Here is a 24,437-nt window from a genome sequence, read left to right on the forward strand (position 1 = left end):
AACAGGAGCTACCGAGGGGACGCCTGACCGTTGGGGATGCTCCCTAACCTTCCTGCGGCTTTCGACTTTCCTCCTCCACTGGGACTGGGAGTCTGGAAGAGGTCTAGGCCTGGAAGCATTAGGGAGCCGATCAGACGCACCCTCCACTGCACTGGGTTCACTGCACAAATCACTATTGGAATCACTCTTACCTTCTAGTTGCTTGATTTTCCTCTCCATACTGCGAATGGTGGCTTTCATTGAGGCCACTTCCGAAGGCGCATCTTCGGCTTCGGTGCAGGGAGCAGGAGCTGAAACTGACAAAGGAGCTACTTCTAAAATAGGATTATCTACATCCAACTCGCTAATACGAGATCTACTACTGCTCCTGGAAGAAGCTTTCCTAACTTTATCCTTTTCAAGCTTCCTCAAGTAGGAAGACAAAGACTTCCATTCATCCTCATTCAGCTTTTCACATTCATTACAAGGGTTATTAAAGGTGCATTCATTCCCTCTACACTTCAAACATACCGTGTGAGGGTCTACCGCAGCTTTCGGTAGCCTCACCTTACACTCAGTCATACAACAAACTCTAAACATAGCAGTTTTCTTAGTATCGACATCAGACATCATGAATCCAAGAAAAAACAAAATCCAAAGAAAAGAAATCCAAAGAAAAGTCCAATAACTGTCCACAAATCGCGAATGCCAGGCCAAAAGATCGGGTACTTCACCAAAAGTCCGTAGAAACAATCCAGGGCGAAAACGAGAAAAGAATCCAACTGTCAAGAGGTACCGACAACAGGTGTGGTCGACACCGACGACAGAAAAAATCTGGCAAGAAAGGTATGATGGTTCCTTACACCCGCCTCCCAGCGGCGGGTAAGTAGATCACCTGACCTACCTGTCGCGTTAGCCGCGAGTTTTGAATTCTGTCGTGACGTCAGAGACGTAAGCTAAGTATATGTCTGACAGGAAAGTTCATGTACAAAAATAATTTTTCGACAAAATTACTTTTGTTCCGACTAAGTACAAACCGTCGGTTGTCTAACAAAAGGAGACTCGAACTGAGGATGGGAAGGTGAGTGACCTGAATGTACCCTTTGAAGAGCCGCCAATAACTTCACACGACCTGATGTTAACCCAGACCCCCTACTCCTCATGACACTTTACACGGTAAGGATTCAATAGGGGAGAACCCAAGGGGCTCCGGCTGTTGTCCTAACCTATGGTACTAATACTCACTCAGAGAGCTGTTCCTGAAGGATTCTTAGCCATCATTCTACTCTCCAGGTAAGTCAGTAGTGGCCAAGTCGTGTCATGGACAGTACAGTCATACGTAGGATATTACCAAGAAAACTCACTCATACCCCTTACATTCGCCAGACTTAGGCGGGAATTGCTGGGAGTGTGTGTGTGTATTTCCAAATTGAGGTACGCAGTGCGGGTGACCAACGCCTAGAGGATCTCTTGGGCTGCGACAATGGGGCCCAGAGAGAACACTTCTAGAGATTTGAACGTAACTTTCTCGTAGGTAGAAGGAGGTGAAGGTGGTTTGACTCTTCCAGGTGCATGCTCTCAATACCTGACCCACTGAGAGGTTCTTCCTGAAGAGCATAGAGGAGCCTATGCCCCTAACTTCGTGAGCCCTCACCTTTGGCATTGGTACTTCCTTGTTTTCGTAGGCCCTTCTTATAACCTGTCTGATCCAGGAGATGGTATTCTTAGCCACCTCTTTCGGATGCTTGCCCAGTGGCCACGAACAGCCGTTTGATAGCCGGTCTGAACTGTCTCGTCCTCTTGAGGTAGGCTTTCATGGCTCTGACCGGGCATAGAATCAGTTCCTCTTTGTCAAAGCCGGTAAAATCCCCCAAGGAAGGAATGGTAAAAGAGGAAAACATCTCCTCTGGCTTGTATGGGTCTTGAGTCTTGGCTACAAAGCCAGGGACAAACGAGAAGCCCATCTCCCTCCAACGCCTGGTGTGTGACACTTCGTAGGACAGCGCGTGTAGTTCGCTGACCCTCTTCGAAGATGCCAGGGCTAAGAGGAAAAGGGTCTTCAAGGTGAGGTTCTTCAAGGAAGCTGAATGTAAGGCTCATAGGGAGGACCTCTCAAGGATTCCAGGACTAAGGCTACATCCCAGTGGGAGTCCGTAGCTCTCTCGGGGGGACAGGTCTTCCTAAAGTGCTTGAAGAGCAACAAAATTTCTGGAGATGCAGCGAGGTCCATGCCTTTCAACGCGAATACTTGATTTAAAGCCGCTCTATAACCCTCCACTGCCGATATGGATAGTCGTTTATCCTTCCTGAGGTGGTGGAAAAAACTCGCTAGTTGAGGGATGGTGGCCTCGTCTGGGGCAATGCCTTTATCTTGACACCAATCTTGAAACCGTCGCCACTTTCCCTGGTACAATCTGCCTGAGGAAGGTTTCACAGGATTGGCCATGGCCTCAGCTAACTGCCTGGAAAAACCTCTATCGCGGAGGATTTTGATGACAGTCTGAACCCGTGTAAGCGGAGGGCCGACGGATTTGGGTGTAAGCATCCGTTGTTGGGTTGGGCGAGGAGATCTATTCTGTCTGGTAGGCTTACCGGGTCCTCTAACTGAAGATCCAGCACTTCTGGGAACCAGGGGGCTTCCGGCCACCAAGGAGCTACTAAGGTTACTCGCAGGTTCTGCGAGTAGCGAATCTTCTGAAGGATCTTCTGGAGGAGGGGGAAAGGGGGAAAGGCGGAAAGGCGTAAGCGTCCAGGTTCTTCCAATCTTGCAGGAGGGCATCCTCCCCCGCTGCCTGCGGGTCTGGGAGTGGGGAGAAGAACACTGGCAGTTTTCTGTTCCATGCGGTGGCAAAGAGGTCTATCGACGGAGAGCCCCACCTCTTTATCAGGCCATCTGCTACTTCTTGATGGAGGGACCACTCTGTGTTGATTATCTGTCCCCTCCTGCTCAGATGGTCCGCCCAAACATTTTTCTTGCCTGGAATATATCTTGCCTTGAGGGTGATGTCCATTTCCTCTGCTAACTCCTGGATTTGTACTGCCAGGCGACAAAGATCCAGTGAGACTGTGCCCCCCTGTTTGTTTAGATATGCCACCACCGTGGAGTTCGTCTGACAATTAGGCCCACCGTTTTCCCTTGGAGTTGAGACAGGAAGTGCTGAAGGGAGAGGAAGACTGCCTTCAATTCCAAGACATTGATGTGAGATGCTTTCTCTTCTTCCGACCACAGGCCGCTCACTTCTTCCTCCGTCAGGTGCGCCCCCCACCCTTCTTTTGATGCATCCGTGAAGAGAAGAATCTCTGGGGTTCTCGGACTGAGAGAGATGCCCCCTTGGAGGTGGGAAGGCACCATCCACCACTCCAGGGACTTCCTTACTTCTTGGGAGAGAAGAATTTTGCTGTTGGGGTCCCCTTCCTGAGGAGACCATTGTTTCTTGAACAGCCACTGAAGCGGCCTCATACGCCTTCTGCTGTGAGGCACTAGTCTCTCTATTGAGGCCATGTGTCCTAAGATGGACTGGCAGAGTTTTGCCGTGGGAGGGCTGGGCCCAAAGCTCTCCGCACTTGAGATACTAGGCCGGAGACCCTGTTCTCCGAGGGGAAGGCCTTCATGAGGGATGAATCTAGTGTCATTCCGAGGTACACCATCCTTTGTCTGGGAGTGAAATCCGACTTGTCGACATTCACCACCACTCCCAGTTCCTGAACGAATGACAAAACTAGCTGAAGGTGCTCCGCACACTGCGCAGCCGTCTCGGCTAAGATGAGCCAATCGTCCAGGTAGCGGAGAGACGGATGCCTCTTGCATGTGCCCAAACTGACACTATCTTGAAGACCCTGGTGAACACCTGTGGGGCTGTGGCGAGGCCGAAGCACAGGCAGGTGAACTTCAGAGTCTTTCCCTTGCTGACAATCCTGAGGAATTTTCTGGAGGGGTGAACAGGGACTTGGAAGTAGGCATCTTGAAGGTCTATTGAGGCCATGAAGTCTCCCTCCCTGACACAAGCTCGAACGGAGTCTGCCGTTTCCATCCGAAACTTTGTCAGAGAAAGGAACTTGTTGAGGGGTGAAAGGTCTATGACCGGCCTCCAACCCCCTGTTGCCTTTTCTACCAGGAAGAGTCTGGAGTAGAACCCTGGACCTGGATCCTGAACCTCTTCCAACGCCCCTTTCTGAAGTAGCTTGGATATTTCCTCCTCCAGGGCCCGTCCGCGGTCCGAGTCCGGTCGATAGGAAGGGACTTGGATGGGGGTAGGGGATAGAGTGGGTGTAGACTGGAAGGGAAGACGGTAGCCTGACTTGATAACCTGCAGGGTCCAGTCTTCCGCTCCTGCTTGCTGCCACACTTGCCAATTGGCAGCCAAGCAACCCCCTACCTTCCGCTGACGGGCAGGATCTGGCCTAGAATTTCTTGCGGGGACCTCCCTCTCTTCTGTTGCCCTTCTGCTTCCGCTCCTTTGATGGAAAGGGACGAGTCTTCTCCCTATGGAACTTGTCCTTCGACACAGAGTAAGGTTTCTTCTCCTCTCGCCTACGCACGGGGAAAAGCCGGTCTCTGCGCTTCTCTTACCTGTTGGCTAATCTGTGGTGCTGGCCGTGGTCTATGGCCCGGGGTTGCGGAATTGGAGAGAGCCCTAGATTGGAGAGATCGCTCCTTCTTCTCCGCTGCCTTGCGAACTTCTTCCGCAGGAATAAGTTCTTTCTGGAACAGCGGGTTTTTCCGTAAGTCCGGGAGGAGGTCTCTCACCACTGGCGATTTGGCCTCCTTGAAGGCATTCTCTCTCCTTTTCACCTCCATATTAGCCCACAGGACCGCTAAGTTGTCTGCTTGGTGCGAGTGTCTTGATCCCACAACTGGCATGGAAGAAGACAAGTTTCTGCTGCTGCTGAGGCTGGAGCTTGGGTAAGAACTGCGGAAGTGCTGCCAGTAGACGTTCCATCCACGAATTCGTAGCGAGGGCCAGAGCTAGAGCGCGAATGAGTCCTTCGGTTTCTGAGGAGAGAGCAAGAGGTGCTTTTTCTGAGGGGCGTCCAGACTGACATCTAAGAGATCTGCAAGGTCCCTGGAATATGCAGACTCCCTTAGTTTGTCACCTGTTGGCCTATAATACCTGCTGGCCCCTGAGCAGGGATAGGAAGCCACCTCTGTTTCTCCGATACCCTAGTTGGTGAAGTCGTGGCTTCTCGGGACGCTCTAGCCATGGCTAGCCTAACCTGGTTGCTCCAGGGGAGGCTGACCGAGGGGGGCTGTGAATTTCTTCAGGTTGAGCACCTTATGCACCTCTGACTGAAACTCCTGGTTCAGTTCCTCAGTTTCTGTTAGGCCATTGGCGCTTCTAATCAACGACAGAATCTGGTTGAATGATAAGGGCTCGGGCTCCGCAGGTGAGGGCTAGTCTGACTGCCGTCCGAATCGGGGTCAGAATCGGGCTCCCCCTCGGAGCATGAATCGGGCTCGGAATCAGAGTCAGAACTGTCACCCAAATCTGGAAACAGTTCCTCTGACTTCTTTTCCAAAAGGAACTTCTTCCTGGCTTCTTCCATCCTACGGGCAGACTCCTCTAGACTGGTGTTCTTCTTCTCCACTTGCTGGGAAACCTCCTTTTTGGAGCTTAAGTAGTCCTCCACCGCCTGTTTGACCAGGTTCGCAATGTCCAGTGCGGAGTGAGGACCTGGGCCCCCACTGTACCTAGGCTAACTGATGGAGGTGGTGCGGAGGTACTAGGCTCATGCCTAGGCCTAGCTTTTTCGGGCATCAACGCTGGCACTGGTCTCTCAGCGCGACCTAGGCCTTGCGGCATCGAAAGGTCTCCATTGATGCTCCTCCTCCGAGCGTTGTGGCTGGCTGGCTTCTTGCGTCGGGTTGCCGCAACTTCTGGAGGGGAGGGGGCCGGGTCCGGCTCCTGCGAGTTGGGTCCCGTTCCGGGCTCCTTAGCACTGTCCTCAGGATGGGAGGGTGAGGCATCAGGTCCGTCACCGGATCCCTCCTGGGGCTGGACTGATTGTGCCCGAGAGGAACAGGGGGTTACCTTGGCACCCGGCTGTGTCTCGGTACTGCTATGGTCATACCTAGATAGTTCGGCCTTTAGGCTAGGCGGGAACAAGCTCTCGGTTGAAGACCCCTTCTTGTTACGCTTCGAGGCAGGAACATGGATCCCAGCCCCTAGGGTAGCTTCTTTCCTCTTACCTGCTTTCCTAGCCCCCGACGACGAAGGTTTCTTTAGCCTAAGTTTCTTGGGAAGGACACTAGGCTCACTAACTAGGTCCCCCGTTAATAAGGAGGAAGGATTACTAGGCCTAGTGTTGTCCAATTGGGCACTATCCCCCTCACACACGGCCTTAGGCCCCACAGTAGTCGGCCTAGGCCTAGGCTTATCGGCATCAACATTAGCGTCACTGAAAACACTCTCATGCGCCTCATAATAGAGCCTCCACTGATCATGATTCCACTGCGCACAGGTTGAACACGATGCATCAGGGGAACATTCAAAACCCCTACAAGCAATACACCACAGATGAGGATCCGAGGTTGGCGAAGGCAAAGATGTACCGCAACGCATGCCATCGGAAACACACACACAAATCCTCCCCGAAAAACCCACCATAGATCCGCCTTCCATACTTACAGGGAAGTTAGGATGCTAGGTAATACTAAAGGATAAATAAAAGGATAGGAAAAGGGCACTGGGGAAGCACTCAAGCACAGGATGTCAAAGATATATCACGATAAAGAAAGACTACAGTCGGCGGTCATGCGTTGTTTATCTCAAGTCGGGTCAAGGCGGAAGGAGTAGGTGTTGACACGACGGCTACCGCGAAAAGAATGGTATCACAATGACCTACCCAAGCTGGCCCGGGCTCACCCCGCGCAGTTACCCCAGACCCAGGTACAGCGATTCAAGTTTGAACTCTTTGTATGCGGTAGCGGCGGCGCGTTCCCGCGGATATCCTTTTGTTAGACAACCGACGGTTTGTACTTAGTCGGAACAAATGATATGGCAAACCTTTTCCGAAGTGATTTACACCTCCCATAACCCCACTTTCCCTTCGGTCCCCCTTACTGTAGGATAGAGTTGTACAACATAATTCTCCTAGTGTTGTACCCCACCGAAACCCTGCATTCCTAACGGATCCCCCTTACTACTTGCATTAACCAAGCATACCAGAGCAAAACACCGCTGTGCAGACAGGCAGACACTGTACCGTTGAACGGTCACTATCCCCAAAAAATTAATTTAGCACTTCCAGTATCCTGAATTAGATGCCAGTCATAACCCAACCCACGTGGAATCAACGGCTTCCATTCAGGTACATCCTGGACTAACTCATCTTCTCTTAAAATATGCCCCATCCATCTCCACCTTGATAATCTAGGGGGAAACATCAGTACAGGCCAACCCTCATCACGGTAGACGGGTCTTATTCACTCGATATTTAATTGGTGAAACATGAATACAATTGCAACTCTAAGCATACCATTTAAAAGACTGAAGTTTCGTCAACATATTGTGATATATGAAAGCCCCATACGAACTAAAATAAGCATGTGAGCTCTTCGTAAAATATGTTTTCAAGGCAGTTTTGAAATCCAATATGGCGGCTACGTTTTTCATGGACGGTTCTCATCAGTGACGGACACCATCTTTCCCCAGCCTTCCCAGCACTCATTTGAACAATGTTAGCGTATGTATGTAACGTTTATTGATCTTACTCAAGATTGCAGTTGTAATCAGCACAATAAAACAACATTTTGTTGCCTATATTAGTGAAAGTATGAAACTTGTTATTCCCGGGGTTATGGTTGGAACTGAATTCATTCTTACCTTGTAATCGGCGGTTTTTATCCTTACTGCCATCACAACTGAAACTCCACAGTGCTTATTTGATTGTTATTATACACATTTTGGTCTCAGTTCACTCCACATTGCACTTTAAACCCGTTGCTGTTCCTGGTTTCTAAGCGCGCGCGCCATAAACACAATTACAAACAGCAGACGACGATAGACGACGAAACTGCAAAGTTTTATTCCCTAAACTGTTTACTTTACTCGTTATTTAGTTTAAATTTACATTGTTATTTAAAAATTTTGATTTAATTCATGTATATTATCCCTTTTTTGCAACCAAATTACCCCGAAAAATTACAGATATTTCTAACTTAGATAAAATCAAATGTTTCTAACGTTTTCGTACATCTGGCTGCCGAAAACCATAGAGGAACGAATACGGAAAAGTGCATAGAGGAACGACTACGTTTTTTTTTTTTTTTACTTTTTTGTTTTTGCTAGCACTTTTCATTGATTTCAGTCTTTATTAGTATTTTGAATTTCTTAAATAATCGTATGCCAGAAATAAATGTAACCTTTAATGTTTGCATGCTTTAATGTTTGCATGCTAAGAATGGCAAAATCATCGTTGCCACATTAGTGGAGGCTTCACACATACGCCGTTCCATTATCCTGTTAAGCGTCCGCCCCTGATGAGCTCGCTGCTAACGTACCGTCACGCTGTTTTTGTAATCAGCGATCATAGCACTGATGATAGTTTTTCAAAGTTAATATTGATTTTTATGCTTGTTATTCATACTGTAATTAACTGTAGGAAATTCTCTCTCTCTCTCTCTCTCTCTCTCTCTCTCTCTTCTCTCTCTCTCTCTCTCTCTCTCTCTCTCTCTCGGAGTCCAGTCACTCGGCAAAGAAAAGTCATCTTCACTCCCGCAATTGGAAGAAAAGTTTGTATCATCACTGGAGGATTCAGAACTAGAGCTCTCATCATCAAATAGGTTATCAATATCACACTCCTCATCTAGTATTTGATTGATCTCACCTAAAGAAATATGCCTCCTCTTTGGGACATTCATTGTGAAAGACGCGAAATCCAATTTGTCTCGATAAACGCCCGAAGCGTATTGAAAGAAAACCAACAGGGACAGGCAGTTTTCTAGCATAAGCGACCACCAGGAAAGAGTTGCCAGGCTGGAAATAAGTTTCCCATGTGCTGAGAGTGTTACCAAATGATGTTCCTACACTTTCTATACGAGTAAACGTATTATTACGGGGCTGACGGCTTGACAAGCACAGTTAAAGTCTTGAACGTAATATCCCGTTGAAGGCGCTACCGAGTAGATCGCGGTAAACGTATTATTACGTGGGTGACGCTTAACAGGTTATAAACTGTTTCCATGAATTCTAGTTGTCATAGTAATGCAATAATGATAAAATTGCTTTAATATTTATGTATATATACTTCCAATACATAGCCTAATTTCACCAATTTCAACGTTTTGTGTGTAGTCTTATACCCAGTTTGGAGGGTCAACACATACCGAATGGCAACAGAGAGAGAGAGAGAGAGAGAGAGAGAGAGAGAGAGAGAAAGGAAGGCGGAGGAACGAAGAAGAAAAGGGATGGCGGTGGAGGGGGGGGGGTGTTGGGGAGAGGGTAGGTGGAGCTTTATACGCGTGTTCGTATCCATTTCTGCATAATGGAGTTTTGTCTCTTGGTACAAGGACAAGTGTCGTTATTCTTTACGATTAGTGATTCACGATACCCTTATAAATTACGGCACTGGTGTAATGCACTATAGCAAAATCTCGTTCTGTTAAGAGTGTTCGTTACAGAAATAGGTATTGCCCAAAAACCTGCTTGCACTGTCTCTGAAACCCATAGTAGACATGCTTCTTAGTTGTCAATCAAGTTTTTATAACCAAGTATTTTTTTACAAGCTAGCTATTGAATAAATTTGTATTTTTCTCAGTCAAAACATATGCCCCTCAATGCTAACTTTCCTCTTTTAACGACTTTCTGGTCATTGCAAATTCGGCCCCATAATTTCTTATGGTGCGAAAACAGACAGAGGCCCATGGACCGAAAACGATTGCGTCACACTACGGCGATAATCCAGCAGTAAAACATCTTCATATATCCAAAAAGTAAATAATAAAGATATATATGCGCATTACGATTATAACAATTACATGTATAGCTGATAACAATCTGCATGAATAACTGGTAAACTGTTCTGCAATGACAGTTGAGTATAGCAATTATTTACAATAGGTACGAAAGTCAAGATGTCGTGACGTCATAATACAGAACTTGAAAGAACGTTCTAATTCAGAAAAATAATTACTTAAATTTGAGTCAGAGTCGAGTTACTTTTTCAATAACGAATATTTTCAAATTAATCATCATAAATATGTAAAATATTGATGTTTTACTACTTATTTAAAAATTAGCCAAGACACGCTTCTCGTCATCTTCTACCCCAACAGCTGTTTACGCCTGGCTTGTTGTTGATGAGAAATCGTGTTTCGATTGTTGTGATAAAAGTGCTCCAGCGTCTGTGGGTACAAGTGGTGTGCGGATTTATCACAGGAAATGGTTAGTTTATTGACACAAGCTACTCCGTAAACATCGAGATGGCGTCAATCTTCTAAATACCTCGAGTTGTAAGTAAAAATGTTGAACGCGTTTTGGTGAGATTTGCACTACGTTTGAGACCGTTTTCAGTACCCTCTGTTTAAATCTGTTTAAATCTTAAAATTTGGCCTTAATTTCTAACTTTGGGGAAAATACTTACTTTCGAAAGGAGAGTAGAGGTCTTTAGCTCCGTTTCTCACCAACAACAAGTCGCGACTGATGCCCATCTCGGGTGTCAGGACGCGTTATAATGTACTTTTTCGGAGGTGGCTTGCATTGATGGTAGGTGGCCTGCGTGGCCTGCTGTGATGATCTACCCTAACTAGGGTAAAAAACTGCATGGTACAGGGGTGGACCATGTACGATCAACGTGAGCAACCCCAAAAAATGTACATTATAACGCGTCCTGACATCGGAGATGGGCATCAGTCGCAACTTCTTGTTGGTGAGAAACGGAGCTAAAGACCTCTACTCCGGTGTCAGGACGCGTTATAATGTACTTTTCTTGGGGATGTACACATTAATCATACATGGTCCACCCCTGTACCATGCGGTTTTTTACCCTAATTCAGGATACTGGAAGTGCTAAAGTTACTTATTGGGAATAAAGTTATTTTTCGGGAAAGTGACCGTGCAACGGTAAAGTGTCCACAGATCCGACAGGTGTTTTACCCTCGAGTGAAAAAGTGGTCGTTTTGAGTGAAATGGTGGCCATTTGGTCGTTAACCCTATGCCTTTATTTCGTAAAGGATCCAAGTACTTTTTCGGGAAGGTGGCCACGTTCTGGGAGAGGTGGCCGGTATGTACCCGCTCGGTCGTTTACCCTAGACCTAGAAGTGAAACTGGTCCCTGGCAGTCATACCCTAGCCTTTAAATCAACTCTAAAAACCTCGAATATGCCCAACTTCATTTAATGAAAAGGGCTAGGGTGAAATTACGTATTAAGCTAGGTCGTTCCCGTAATTCTTAAGCGTATTGTTTTTGACGGGACAACTCCAAAAAAGGGGGCTTACAATACCCTATGCCCACCTCTAGTCCTTACCATTAGCTTACGCTGAATTCTGCTGTTCACGTAATCTAAACACACATCCAGGAATCAACAGCCTATAATAATAACCTATTCATTTACAAATCTTAAATTATTCCAATAAAATTAAAGCTTACGCCAGGTCAGCGTAAACTGGTTAACGTGATTTTAGCAGCCCGTACCTGAGGAAGTCGAAGCAAAATGCCTCCCGTCTGAATTAGTTCACATCCCAGGATTCTCAGGTCCATTTCGATCTCCGGATCCAGTCCATCCTGTTGGGAAGGCGACGGGCTCAGCTTCTCCGGCGGGAGGAGCACGTTATCCAGAGTAATCACGACCCCACCATATTTTTTCACGGGAGGAGCGACAGCTCCTTCGACTGCAGCAACGGCCATCTTGTTGATGTTTCCACGGCGATAGACGCGCGGCCTCGCTCGCCTCCCAGACCTTACGTGCGCTCACTCTAAACAAAAGCGCAGCGATTCTTTGTAACGAATGCGTTCTTCTTTGTAACCTCCTTTCATAAACCTATTCGGAGCAATTTATTGGAGTATTACCTTGTTTTTATTAACATTTTTTGGTCGAGTGATTTGTAGATGTTGCGTACAAGGAAATATGTTGAATATTTCTCTTTATTGTTCTTATAAAAATTAGATCAATCTTTTAGCAGTCACTGAAATGCTAACATTTTATGATGGAATATTCTTGTAAATGCCAATTCTATACGACATTTTACATTATATTTGTAACGCATGCAATTACGTAATGTGCTATTCCGAAGGCAAAACGTTTCACATACGCTTTCCTTGTATAATTATTCTTACACACCGTCTCCTTCTGGCGCTGAATAGAGACTTTTATGATAGATAAATGTGTACATTTTATCCTGCAGCACCAACATAGTACAAAGGATTGACCACATTTGTCCTGACACTATATTTATTTATAAATGGTGCAACCTATGACGTCATTCATCAAGATTCCGGGTAGAGTAGTCATTTCCTACGAAATGAGTGCAGCAGCGCATCAGGTATTACCACTCACGTATCACTTTTAGGAAATATGTAACGCAAACTCTTTTTTTGACATAGGTTTGGTACATACATTGATGTTTGCATACACGATAAGAATATTGTGCTCATGGCGTTTAACAACATATTGCGGACCAGTGATTAATGGCCAAACTATGTCGACCAGTAGACAATATTACATACGTACACGCGAGTAGGGACATGTATTAATTAAATTAGCCGTAGTGTTGAATACCATCAGGATGTGGGTTTACCCGTAAATTATTACGTCAAACATTGCCTCCAAGATAGGGCGATGACGATCGAGGGGTAAGGGACCGGATGTTAGGGAATACCGCAAACTTCCCTTGTTGTTTCAAGAAATAAAATGTATAACATTTTCGACAGTTGTAAGCTAACAACAAAAATAAAAATGCACAGGATATAGCATTTCAGAAAGCCTTCTCACATAAATGTATCATTTAATTCCAATAAAGTTTCCTCTCGTTCTGTTTTATTATTCCCATAAATAATATCAGTTCATAGGAACTGATATTATTCCTGGTTTGCTGTTATAAAATCTAGTGAAAGAATAATAATATACTAAGCCACGCTGCTTTGAACGTGCGTAGATGTGCTTCAAGAGCTAGGACACATAAGGAACAAAATTGAATGTTTTGGTACTTAGTAAGATTTAAGCTGTAGCAATGAATCATATTCATAGAATAGCTGGCATGATAACTTTGAAAGTGGAAAAGGCGGAATTATTAATGGGTGGTAATAAGATTAGTAAGTGAAAAGTTGAATCAAAGTGCGTAGAGATGGTCTGAGCATATTATAAAATTATAAGATGGAAGATGATAGGCTGCCCGGAGAGAAAAAAAAAAATAAAAAAGTGTTAAATTCAGATGTTCTGGGAGGAAAATGGGAAGTCCTTCGTGGAGCCAGGGACACATGTCGTGAGAGAGGTATCAGGAAAAAGGTAACACTGATTTCAAAAGTCAGTACGTTCTAGAATCTAGACTCTAGACCAGTGTTTTTCAACCTTTTAGTGCCCATGGCCCATTTTTGGCATTCCTGAGTACTCGTGGCCCAATGCCATTCAAAATTGCGTAAAATATAATACTAGAATTTTATTTAAGTTTTTAGAACACTTTTATTAGTTTTACATTATCATTTACAGAACCATTTCTTTAGAGCACTTCATTAGGTTACATTTTCATTACTGGAAGAAAATGTTGGCCTTTTTTCACTGTTACTAACTCATATATGTTGTAATCAAAACTCAAAGGACATGTGTATTCACCTATGAAATTAAACACTTTCTAATATCTGCGTAATTAAATTTTATGGGTTGTAATAATAACTCAAAATACTTTTTCACCTATGAAAATAAGCACTGGCCTACATATAACAGTATTCTAAATAAATTTTGGACATTGAAATAAAAACTAAAAATCCACTTTTTTACTTATGAAGTTAAGCGCTGGCGTGCATTTATAGTAAATAAAATTTGTCTATTTGTATTGTGATAAAAACTAATTTTACACTTGCACAACAATTATAGAAATAAAAATAGTACTTTACTGTAGGCATATAAAATACTGCATAGATTTGGTAGCTAGTGTGATGGTTGTGCTTGATTTTTAACTCTCTCTCATTTTGTGCTTCATTATTTCTAGATTTTTCACTTTTAAATATTATTTTAAAGATGCTCGTGTCATGGCTCCCCTCAGAACCCGCCATGGCCCATAGGTTGAAAACCACTGCTCTAGACTAAGGGACTGTGTGTGGTCATGAAGCAGCTTACGTCATAGTAGTTTCCTGCACATGGGGTTTCTATAGTATATAAAACTCTGTCTGCTGATGCAGTTCATGATAATTATAATGAAGGAGTTCCTTTAATTTTTTTTACTGAAGTGGATATAATGAAAATTGTTAATGTTTATATTTTAGTATGGAAATTGTTGTAACGTTTTCAGAATTGTCATATAATTGTTAAAGGTGTTTAATCTTTTTAGATTTCTATTTTTTTAGAATTTTCCTTTATTAGCTTTCAGGTATTATTTAGGCACGTATATTACAGCCATATGAGTAAATACTCTTTATTTATTATGTTATTTTCTACTAAAATATCGATGTATTTTCATAAATTGTAAATAGCAGGAGAATATTTTAAATTACAAAAGAAATGTTTGCTAAGGAATTGTCCATGTATTTATTTTCTATCTATAATTCGGATTAGGTATTTTGTCATAAATTGGTTCGGAAGCTGTAGCGAAATTGCTTCTTATTATGCACCTACCACACATAATCTGTCCTGTCTCGTGTTCTCCCTATTTAATAAAGAAGGAAACATTCGTAAATATTAATAAGACAGACTAAATATAAAGAGTAATTTTCGTTTTTGTTTTCCAGCCGCAGAAGAGATAAAGACAATCAACGGCTGTTTGAACGGTAGTAACGGGGTTGGGGGGGGGGGGGGGGGGAATTGCATCCCTTTTCCTCGTCACCAAGCCGGGGGAGATACGTAAACAAACCGCTGTAATGTTTTTCCTTCGGCACTTTCAAATAGTTGCGTCGATCTGAGAGAATCACTTTTATGAAACGTCTCATTTCTCCCTTTCTCTTTCCTCTGGCTCCATCGATGGCTTGACCACAAAGCGGTTGGACACTGCATTTGATCTCAAAACACTTTCTCCGTTATTGGTTGGCGCCTGAAAGGAGGTGGGAAAATAGTATTCTCCTTTTGGGGACTGGTTTAGCTACCGTTCTTTAGAATTAGACCTATCTGTTGTTCTGTGCTGTCTCTTTCAGGATATTTTACTGTTCTTGAATTAGAACTATATGTGGTTATGTATCTACCTACTGTGGCCATTTTATCATTCTTTAGAATTAGACCTATATGTGGTTCTGTACCTCTTTCAGGATATTTTATTATTCTTTAGAATTAAGACTATATGTGGTTCTGCAGTACTACTGTGTGTTCTCTAGGTAATTTGGAAAATCTGAGGAATCAGACCAAATATCAGTGGTTATGCGTTGTGTCTCTTTCAGGCTATGCTACGATTCTTTGGAATTAGACATATTAATGTTTCTGTGCTGTCTCTTGCAGGCTATTTTACAATTCTTTGGATTTATGATATTGGTATTGTTTTACACTGTCCCTTTCATTTTCATATTTCTGGAATGCACCAGTAAACACATACACACAAAAACACAGATTTCACTTGGCGGGAAAAAAGTGAAAACACGAAATGCGCATAAGACAGAGTGAAAGTTTTTCCCTGGTGGATGACCATTATTATTAATCACAGCTTAGTGGGTTCATTTAATGCGAGTCTGTCCAACGTGTGGACAATTTTTGGTTGCATAAGCAGTTGGGTAATTGGGAGACACTGGTCGCTACATTTCTCTGTGATGGAGACGTTCTTTAGCACGCGAGTGGAAGAAATACAAATAGCGTCTTACTTGAAAACACAAATAAGGCGTAATGATGCCCGCCCGAGGGGTAGCCTCATTCGCGTATGTTGTATATATTATATAAACCTCTCGACAATTTTTTTTTTTACTAGAGAGAAATTTTCCTCCAGCATGTGGTCATAACGGCCATGGCAGGAATTAGTCGTTTTGTGTATATTTATATTTTTTTCATTCTTTTTTTTTTTTAATGAAGCGAATCGTTATTTGGAAAATAGTCATAAGCTTCGAAAATGTCAGACGAGATGTCGTGAAACAGCAGATACCAGACGTTGCCACTTTTACCCAGTTTCATTCACTAAATCGCCGTTAAAGCTGGAAAATATTGTACATATGGCTCCGCTACATCTTTATTTTTAGCCGTGGTAAGTAAGTAACTTGATACTGTTTACCCACACCATCCGTAAGTGCCCAGGCCTTGAAATCAAACAGATAGGCATAGTTTTTCTCATGAAGTGCACCGTGCCACAGATCGATGCAATTAAACAATGCAAAGGAAAATGAAATGAATCGAAGGAGAAAACAGCAGATAATTCGTAGCTCCTACGTCAGCGATAAAAAGAGGTAGACGACATAAAACAATAAAAGTTGACTTAAAAGTTTTTCTTGTGAAGAATAGTACTCAAATTATTATACCGCAGACGAAATTCTAATTTCGTATTGGGTGGTTGTAGAGAACCTCAACGGAAAGTATAAAATAGACTGGACTAAAATAAGAAATATCTAAAGGAGGGCATCTTTTTTACTTAAAATAAACGATATCACAATAGCCAAGACGACGTTTTTATGTGAAATATGAAAAATAACAGAGATGTAAGACCAAAAATATATAATTTTCAGACTGAAAATTATATAAGGCGAGTGTTTAACCTAACAAAGACAATTTGTTCAAGCTGTGGTAAGATAGGAGATTCATCACATGCAGGTATGACTATGTTAATGTGCTTTATTAATTATACAAAGACCGTAATACCCTCTCATTTTAATCAATTTAATATTGTTTTGTCATTAATGTCATATAATTTTAGTTACTATTGTTACTATTAACCTTATAAGTTTCATTCTCTTGTTATTATAATAATCATTGATATCATTTGCTTTTTCACCTTATTTAAAACCTCTCGAAAGGTGCCGTCCCGTGCTCTCTCTCTCTCTCTCTCTCTCCTCTCTCTCTCTCTCTCTCTCTCTCTCAATACCGGAGTGACCACAAATTAGTAGAAGTAGCCCCAAGAATGCTAAATAACGGCTACGCGATGAATACATTTTAGTTTTTTTACTTTTTATTTTCCAATGAAAGTTTCATGAATAGGTGAAGATGAACAATTATGAGTACTCTCTCTCTCTCTTTATAAAGAATTAACACCTTCATAAAATGAATTATTTTAAATTGAATACATCGCCAGCTTTTCAGAAAAATGTCTCAAATATAGGTGTATTGGAAATTAGTTAACACTATAAGTTAATGAACTTCCGTCATGTTTTAGAAAAAAGTAATATTTTTCACTTGATAGCGTTTTCTGCGCGTTCTTGGCACGCAGAGGCAAATTGATTTGTTAAATCGCTTTAGTTTGTTAAAGCTGCTCCTAAAATGAATGATGTTTGTCAAGATTTTTCAAATTCCCTTTTCGCCCATTTTTTTAGGATTTCGTGTCAGCACCGAAGATTCCTTACAGATATGATAATTTAATATAATGATTTAATATTCATTTCGATATTCAGAGGGCTTCCGTCATGTTAGTACTATATGGAAGGCAGCCAGTCCCTCTTCTAGACTTGCTATCAACCACACGTTTAGTTTAGGAGAATCCGTATTTCTTGGCGGCAAGGTTCGGCCTCACCTCCTTCCCCTCATCACCAAATATTTGAATTCTTCTTCTTCTTCTCGGAACCTTTCATCTTTCACGAGGGTTCGCCACTTCCTTATACGAACTACACTCTTTCCTCTACTTTTTTTCATTACTCGGTGGTCTTCCTTCGAGTCTCTCTCTCTCTCTCCAAAGCAGTCCACAATCAAAGGAAATTCATTGTTTGCATGAAAGAGAGAGAGAGCACCGTCGAAACCGCTGCTTTAATGTTGATATAAACGGTACTATTAACAATTCACCTAGACCGAGTGGATACATAATATAGTTCGAATGCCGTGAAACATACCTAAGGAAAGAATGTAACATTATCAGAATTTGTAAAGAGAGGGAGAGAGAGAGGGAGAACAAGGTCCTTAACAGAGAAACCTCTTTGTTAAGTCTATAAAAATTTCGGCGAACAGCGCTTTGTTCAGCCTAACACATTCGACTCCCACGAATAATGGCCGAGTGTATCCGTGCGTCGCCTCGTTCACAAGATTCGATTCAGTCCGAACGGTTATCGGTGTCACATACCAGACTTCGTGGGAGTTCTTTTCGAGCTCATTGGAGAAAGCAAAATAAAAACAAAAATAATATTCGCCATTATACACCTATAAATTAAAAATAAATACATCTGTAAATCAAAGATATACGGAAAATAGATTAAAATGGCCCAACTCGTTCAAATTAACGTTATGAGAAAAGAAAACTATTTTTTATTTAAAATGTCTAAGAAAGGCTTATTCTTTTACGAGAAGAATCTTATTAAATCTCTTGGATATAATAACTTTTTAGGATATATATATATATATATCTATATATATGATATATATATATAATATTCAACCAGGAATTAAGTGAAAGCCCAAACAAAAGAAACTCAAAATTATTATTAACCATAAATGACAAAGTTTATATTCAAAACAAGAAGTGAAATTGAAATGGATAAACGATACTCAAGATGATGTTATACTATTTACAGACCTACTATAACTTTTAAGATGTCTTAAAACAATGTAAAACAATTATTATAAGGAACTATTTAAGCTGTGTGTTTTCAACACTATAAACAAGTAAAATACGCGCCGAAGAATCAAGTTTCCTGTACAACATAATAATGTCTATGGCAGTCACAGGCAACTCCCCAGTTGCTCCCCAGATTTGGTAGAGTAAGGGTGCGTCCCATGGTTCCAGACCTTACCTTACAGACCTTACAGTTCGTTCGGGTTGCCCCAGGTCCCTCAGTGTGAGGCGCCTCTAATGTCTACCAGAGAGTTGCTAGTACATCTTCCGGTATATTTTGCATCTTCCAATCTTGGATGGTCTGGGATGCAGTTTAGATATTTGTCGAGCTTATTCTTAAACACATCTACGCTCACTCCTGATATATTCCTCAGATGAGCTGGCAACGCATTGAATAGACGCTGCATTATCGATGCTGGTGCGTAGTGGATTAATGTCCTGTGTGCTTTCCTTATTTTTCCTGGTATAGTTTTGGGCACTATTAATCTACCTCTGCTTGCTCTTTCTGATATTTTTAGTTCCATGATATTTTCTGTTATTCCTTCTATCTGTTTCCATGCCTGAATTATCATGTAGCGTTCTCTTCTCCTTTCTAGACTATATAATTTTAAGGATTGTAGTCTTTCCCAGTAGTCTAGGTCCTTAACTTCTTCTATTCTAGCTGTAAAGGACCTTTGTACACTCTCTATTTGTGCAATATCCTTTTGATAGTGTGGGTACCATATCATATTGCAATATTCAAGTGGACTACGAACATATGTTTTATAAAGCATAATCATGTGTTCAGCTTTTCTTGTTTTGAAGTGCCGTAACAACATTCCCATTTTTGCTTTACATTTTGCCAACAGAATGGCTATTTGATCATTGCATAACATGTTCCTATTTTCCTATTCCTATTCATCATCACACCAAGGTCTTTAACTGCTTCCTTATTTGTGATTGTCTCATTATTAGGTCCCCTATATGCATATAGCTTTCCTTCTCTGTCTCCATAATTTATTGATTCAAATTTATCAGAGTTAAATACCATCCTATTTACCTCTGCCCAATCATATACTTTGTTAAGGTCTCTTTGTAGAGCGTTCCTATCTTCATCACAAGTAATTTCTCTACTTATTCTTGTGTCATCAGCGAAACTACTCACTACCGAATCCTTAACATTACTGTCTATGTCTTCAATCATAATAACAAACAATATTGCAGCTAGCACCGTACCTTGTGGCACACCGGATATTACCTTGGTTTCATCCGATTTCTCATCGTTTGCAATAACTATCTGTTTTCTGTTGTGTAAAATTTTTTTAACCATCTTCCTACTTTATCTACGATATTGTGTTTTCTAATTTTCTTTGCTAATATATTATGGTCTACTTTGTCAAAAGCTTTTGCAAAGTCTAGATAAATCACATCTGTTTCATTTCCGCTTTTCATATTTTTGAATATGTTCTCACGGTGGACTAACAGTTGGGTTTGTGTACTTTTTCCGGGTACGAAACCGTGTTGTCCTATATTAAACAAATTATTTTTTATTAAATGTTTCATAATGTTTTTCTTCATTACCCTTTCATACACTTTCATAATATGTGATGTTAGACTCACAGGCCTATAATTACTTGCCTCTAGTCTTGATCCACTTTTGAAAGTAGGGGTGATATATGCTAATTTGTGCTCATCATAAATCTTGCCTGTATCTACACTTTGTCTTAATAATATTGCAAGTGGCTTTGCGATAGAATGAACTACTTTCTTTAACAAAATAGCAGGGACTCCATCCGGCCCTGCAGCAGCTCCATTTTTAATTTCATTAATTGCCTGCACAATATCAGCTTCAATAATTTCTATGTCAGCTAAATATTCACTATTTTCGTCCCTTACTTCTATATCATTATCTTCATTATCTATTCTAGGGGTGAATTCTCTCTTATATCGTTCTGCCAGTATGTTGCAAATTTCCTTTTTTTCATTCGTTAATCTCCCTTCAATTCTCAGAGGGCCTATTTCTATTCTTCTTTTATTCATCTTCTTCGCATATGAGTATAATAGTTTGGGGTTTTGTTTGATATTTAATAGGGTTTTTTCTTCCAAGTCCCGTTTTTCATTTTCTTTTGATTGTATAATCTTTTGTTCTGCATTTTCTATCTTGCTTTTTAGTTCTATAACTTTCCATGCATTTTTTTCTTTTGCAAGACCTTTTTTCCACTTTCTGATTTTCTGGAACAAGATCCTTCTGTCTCTTGGTATGCATGAATGATGTTTACTTTTCTTCTTCGGTATATATTTATCCACTATTTTCTCCAATATTTTATATAATATCTCCGTATTTACCCTTATGTCATCACTTACGAAAATTTTATCCCAATCTTTGTTTAATTCTTCATTAATTTCTGACCACTTTTTATATTTTTACTGTAGAAGTTGTATTTTCCATATCCTTCCCACTTTTTCATTTCTTGCTTATCTCTATTTTCACTTGCTTTGGAATGAACTGTTATTTCTATGACATTATGATCTGAAATACTCGCATTATAAACTATTATTTCTTTAACATAATTCATCTCGTTCACAAATACTAGGTCTAAAGTATTTTCCTTTCTTGTTGGCAGGTGATTTATTTGTTGAATGTTGTATTCTAGTAGCATATCTAATAGCTTTTCAAATTGCCTCTTATCTTCTGCACTACTATTACTCTCTTTTTTATATGTATAAGTACAACCACAGTCTCCTATTCGTTCTTTCCATTCTACGAAAGGAAAGTTGAAGTCACCAGATAGGAGAATAGTCCAGTCCTTGTGATTTCTACATATATCATCCAATTTTTCAATTATTAAGTCAAACTCTTTAGTATTAGGAGGTCTATATATTACTATGTTCATTCAATTTTTCAGATTCAAATTCTACCGCTATTAGTTCACATTCTGAGTTACTATATTTCTCATATATTTTTCCTTGTTTTTTGTCTTTCCCATATATTGCGGTTCCCCTTGATTCCTATTTTTTCTATCTGATCTATAAGTTTGGAACCCTTTTATTTGATCATCATTCCCAGTCTCTTGGGAATACCAGGTTTCACTTATATTCATTATATCTATTTTCTTTTCATTTTGGGTTAGTTCTTCTAAGTACTCTATTTTTCTTTTTGAGTTACTCGTAACTAAACCCTGCGCATTCATCACTATGATGGTTTGCGTGTTTTCTCCTTCATTTAATATTGGTAGTAATAAGGATTTTCCCATGTCTCTTTCCTGTTCTGGTATGTTGTTCTTTTTTTCATTTCCAGAAATTCTGACATTAAAAAATCCAACTTTTCCATAATATTTGATCTTCCTTCATCATAATTATTCATTTTGTGTCTGAATCTGCAATTTTCTCCGTTTCTGCAATATCCTCTTGCATAATAAATACAGTTATTATCTCTTGAGTAGAATTTCGGAGCTGATGCTTTGAAATTTTTTGCTGACACCTCTGCATATCTCATTGGTGGTTTGCTTTTCTCTTTTACCTGATATTCTTGATTTCTCTCTTTATTTGTTTCTTTCTTATTTTGGATTTTATTACTTGGTTGGTTATTTATTTGATTATGATTCATGGCTACAGGGTGCATATATTTGCATTTTTTGTCGAACTTACATCCTTTTCCTTCTTTTAGGTTTTTTTACATATTTTTGGATGCAGATCTCTGCAATCATCCCCATAGCCATCTAAGTATGCACATTTACCATATATTTCATAGTTTTGACATACCTTAGGATGTTTGTAGTAACATCTTTCTCCAAATCTGCAATTCCCTCTTTTCAAAAGGTTGCAGATTTTGTCTGTCTTGTCTATTTTTTCCTCTTTCCCGTCATTGTGTAGATCTGGGTAGAGCCTCTTCGGGATTTGCTTTTCTGTTGTCATATCGTAATTTATTTCTTCGTAGGTATGCTGCTTTATTGCCTCATATGTAGTATCAATGAGTATATCTGCATCCACACTTTTATCTTGTTCTTTGTTTTCCTTATTTTTTTCTGTTATTTCATTTTTGTTTACTTCTCTTCCGTTTTCCTCTTCTTCTTCTTCTTCTTCTTCTTCTTCTTCTTCTTCATCCTCAACTATTTGTACATTCAATCTTGATTTAATAACATTGTCTATCCATGATAGACATGTTGAACAAAAAATTCTTGTATCTTTTCTCAAATCTTGTATTACCTCAGCACACTGTGGATGGGTCGGAATGTTGCATGCAGCACATTTTCTGATTAGGTTTTGTGGATTGACTATGCTATACCAAACCTTACACAGTTTGCATGCTTTTGGCATTCTTTTTCCTAATGCATCAATTAGGATATTCACAAGATTCACCTTATTCATTTTCTTTGTCGGAATATGTTGGTTTATGTATATTTTCTTTATGAGTCTCTTGACCACTTGGATTTTATTTGGAACTTCTTCAATTATTTTCAAGATGTCAGTTTAATCTTACATGATGTAAAAACTACTGAGGCTAGAGGGCTGCAATTTGATATGTTTGATGATTGGAGGGTGCATGATCAAAATACCAATTTGCCGCCCTCCAGTCTCAACAGAGAGAAGAAACAAATGAAAGTCGCCCGGGTGAAAGTTTCCCGCGCACGCGCGGTTGGGTGGGCAGTGAGACAGAGGTGTTTGTAGCAGCACCCACGGGCCATGGCAAATAAAAAGGAAAAATGAGAGAAGAAGAGGAACGAGAAGCGCCATTAACTGCAAACAATGGCTATGTCTCTCTCGTTGTCGGTTTCCAACGATACAGTTCGCCGGGCATCTTCTTGTTCTTGACAAAACGTGATGGATAATTCGTTTGTAACAGCGAAATTTGATCTGGTTCCAAAACAAGTCGACCTTGGAATGAGCAAAACAATTTTATTATTAGTCTCTCGCTCTCTCCCTCTCTCTCTGATTAAAACCATTTTGTGCACTAAACTTCGCAGAAACGATCAGTGAGAATTGTTTTGCGGTAGATAGATGATACCTGAGTAAAATGCTAGAAATCAGTCGCGTGTGTAACCGAGTCCATTCTTAGTTACTCACGTTCAGGTAGACTCAGGGGAAACAGACGGCCCTTAGAAATCCTTGACCTCCCCCCAGAAGTCTCTAACGTCCATCATAAATCCCTGACATCTCTTTGAAATCCCTAACGTCCTTAAGAAATCCCTGATATCCCTTTGAAATCTCTAACGTCCATCAGTAATCCCCAATGTTCCTTTAAAATCCCTAACACCCATTTGAAATCCCTAACGTCCCTTTGAAATCCTTAACATTCATCAGAAATCCTTAACATTCATCAGAAATCCCTGATGTCCCTCAGAAATCCCTGATGTCCCTCAGAAATCCCTGACGTCCCTTTGAAATCCTTAACGTCCTTTTGAAATCCCTAAAATCCCTTTGTAATCCTAACGCCCATCAGAAATCCTTAACGTACTTTTGAAATCTCTAACATCCCTTTGAAATCCCCAACGTCCATCAGAAATCCCTAACATCCCTTTGAAATCCTTAACGTCCTTTTGAAATCCCTTTGTAATCCCTAACATCTATCAGAAATCCCTAACGTCCGTCAAAAATCCTTAACGTCCCTTTGAAATCCCTAATGTCCATTAGAATTCCCTAAGGTTTCTTTAAAATCCCACAAGTCCCTTTGAAA

At 41.1% G+C, this 24,437-nt stretch overlaps 1 protein-coding gene across 1 annotated transcript in view; it reads right to left on the reverse strand.

Moving 5' to 3' along the window:
- Positions 1–11,844, reverse strand: part of LOC135210167 (cyclin-L1-like) — a 66,030-nt gene extending 54,186 nt beyond the window's left edge. The window contains exon 1 of the mRNA XM_064242993.1: positions 11,610–11,844. Within this exon, the coding sequence (XP_064099063.1) occupies positions 11,610–11,822 (213 nt within the window). The 5' untranslated portion in view covers positions 11,823–11,844. The remainder of the gene's footprint in view (positions 1–11,609) is intronic.
- Positions 11,845–24,437: the final 12,593 nt, after the last annotated feature.

The sequence above is a fragment of the Macrobrachium nipponense genome, chromosome 39 (genome assembly GCF_015104395.2).
Source record: "Macrobrachium nipponense isolate FS-2020 chromosome 39, ASM1510439v2, whole genome shotgun sequence".
NCBI classification, from domain to species: domain Eukaryota; kingdom Metazoa; phylum Arthropoda; class Malacostraca; order Decapoda; family Palaemonidae; genus Macrobrachium; species Macrobrachium nipponense.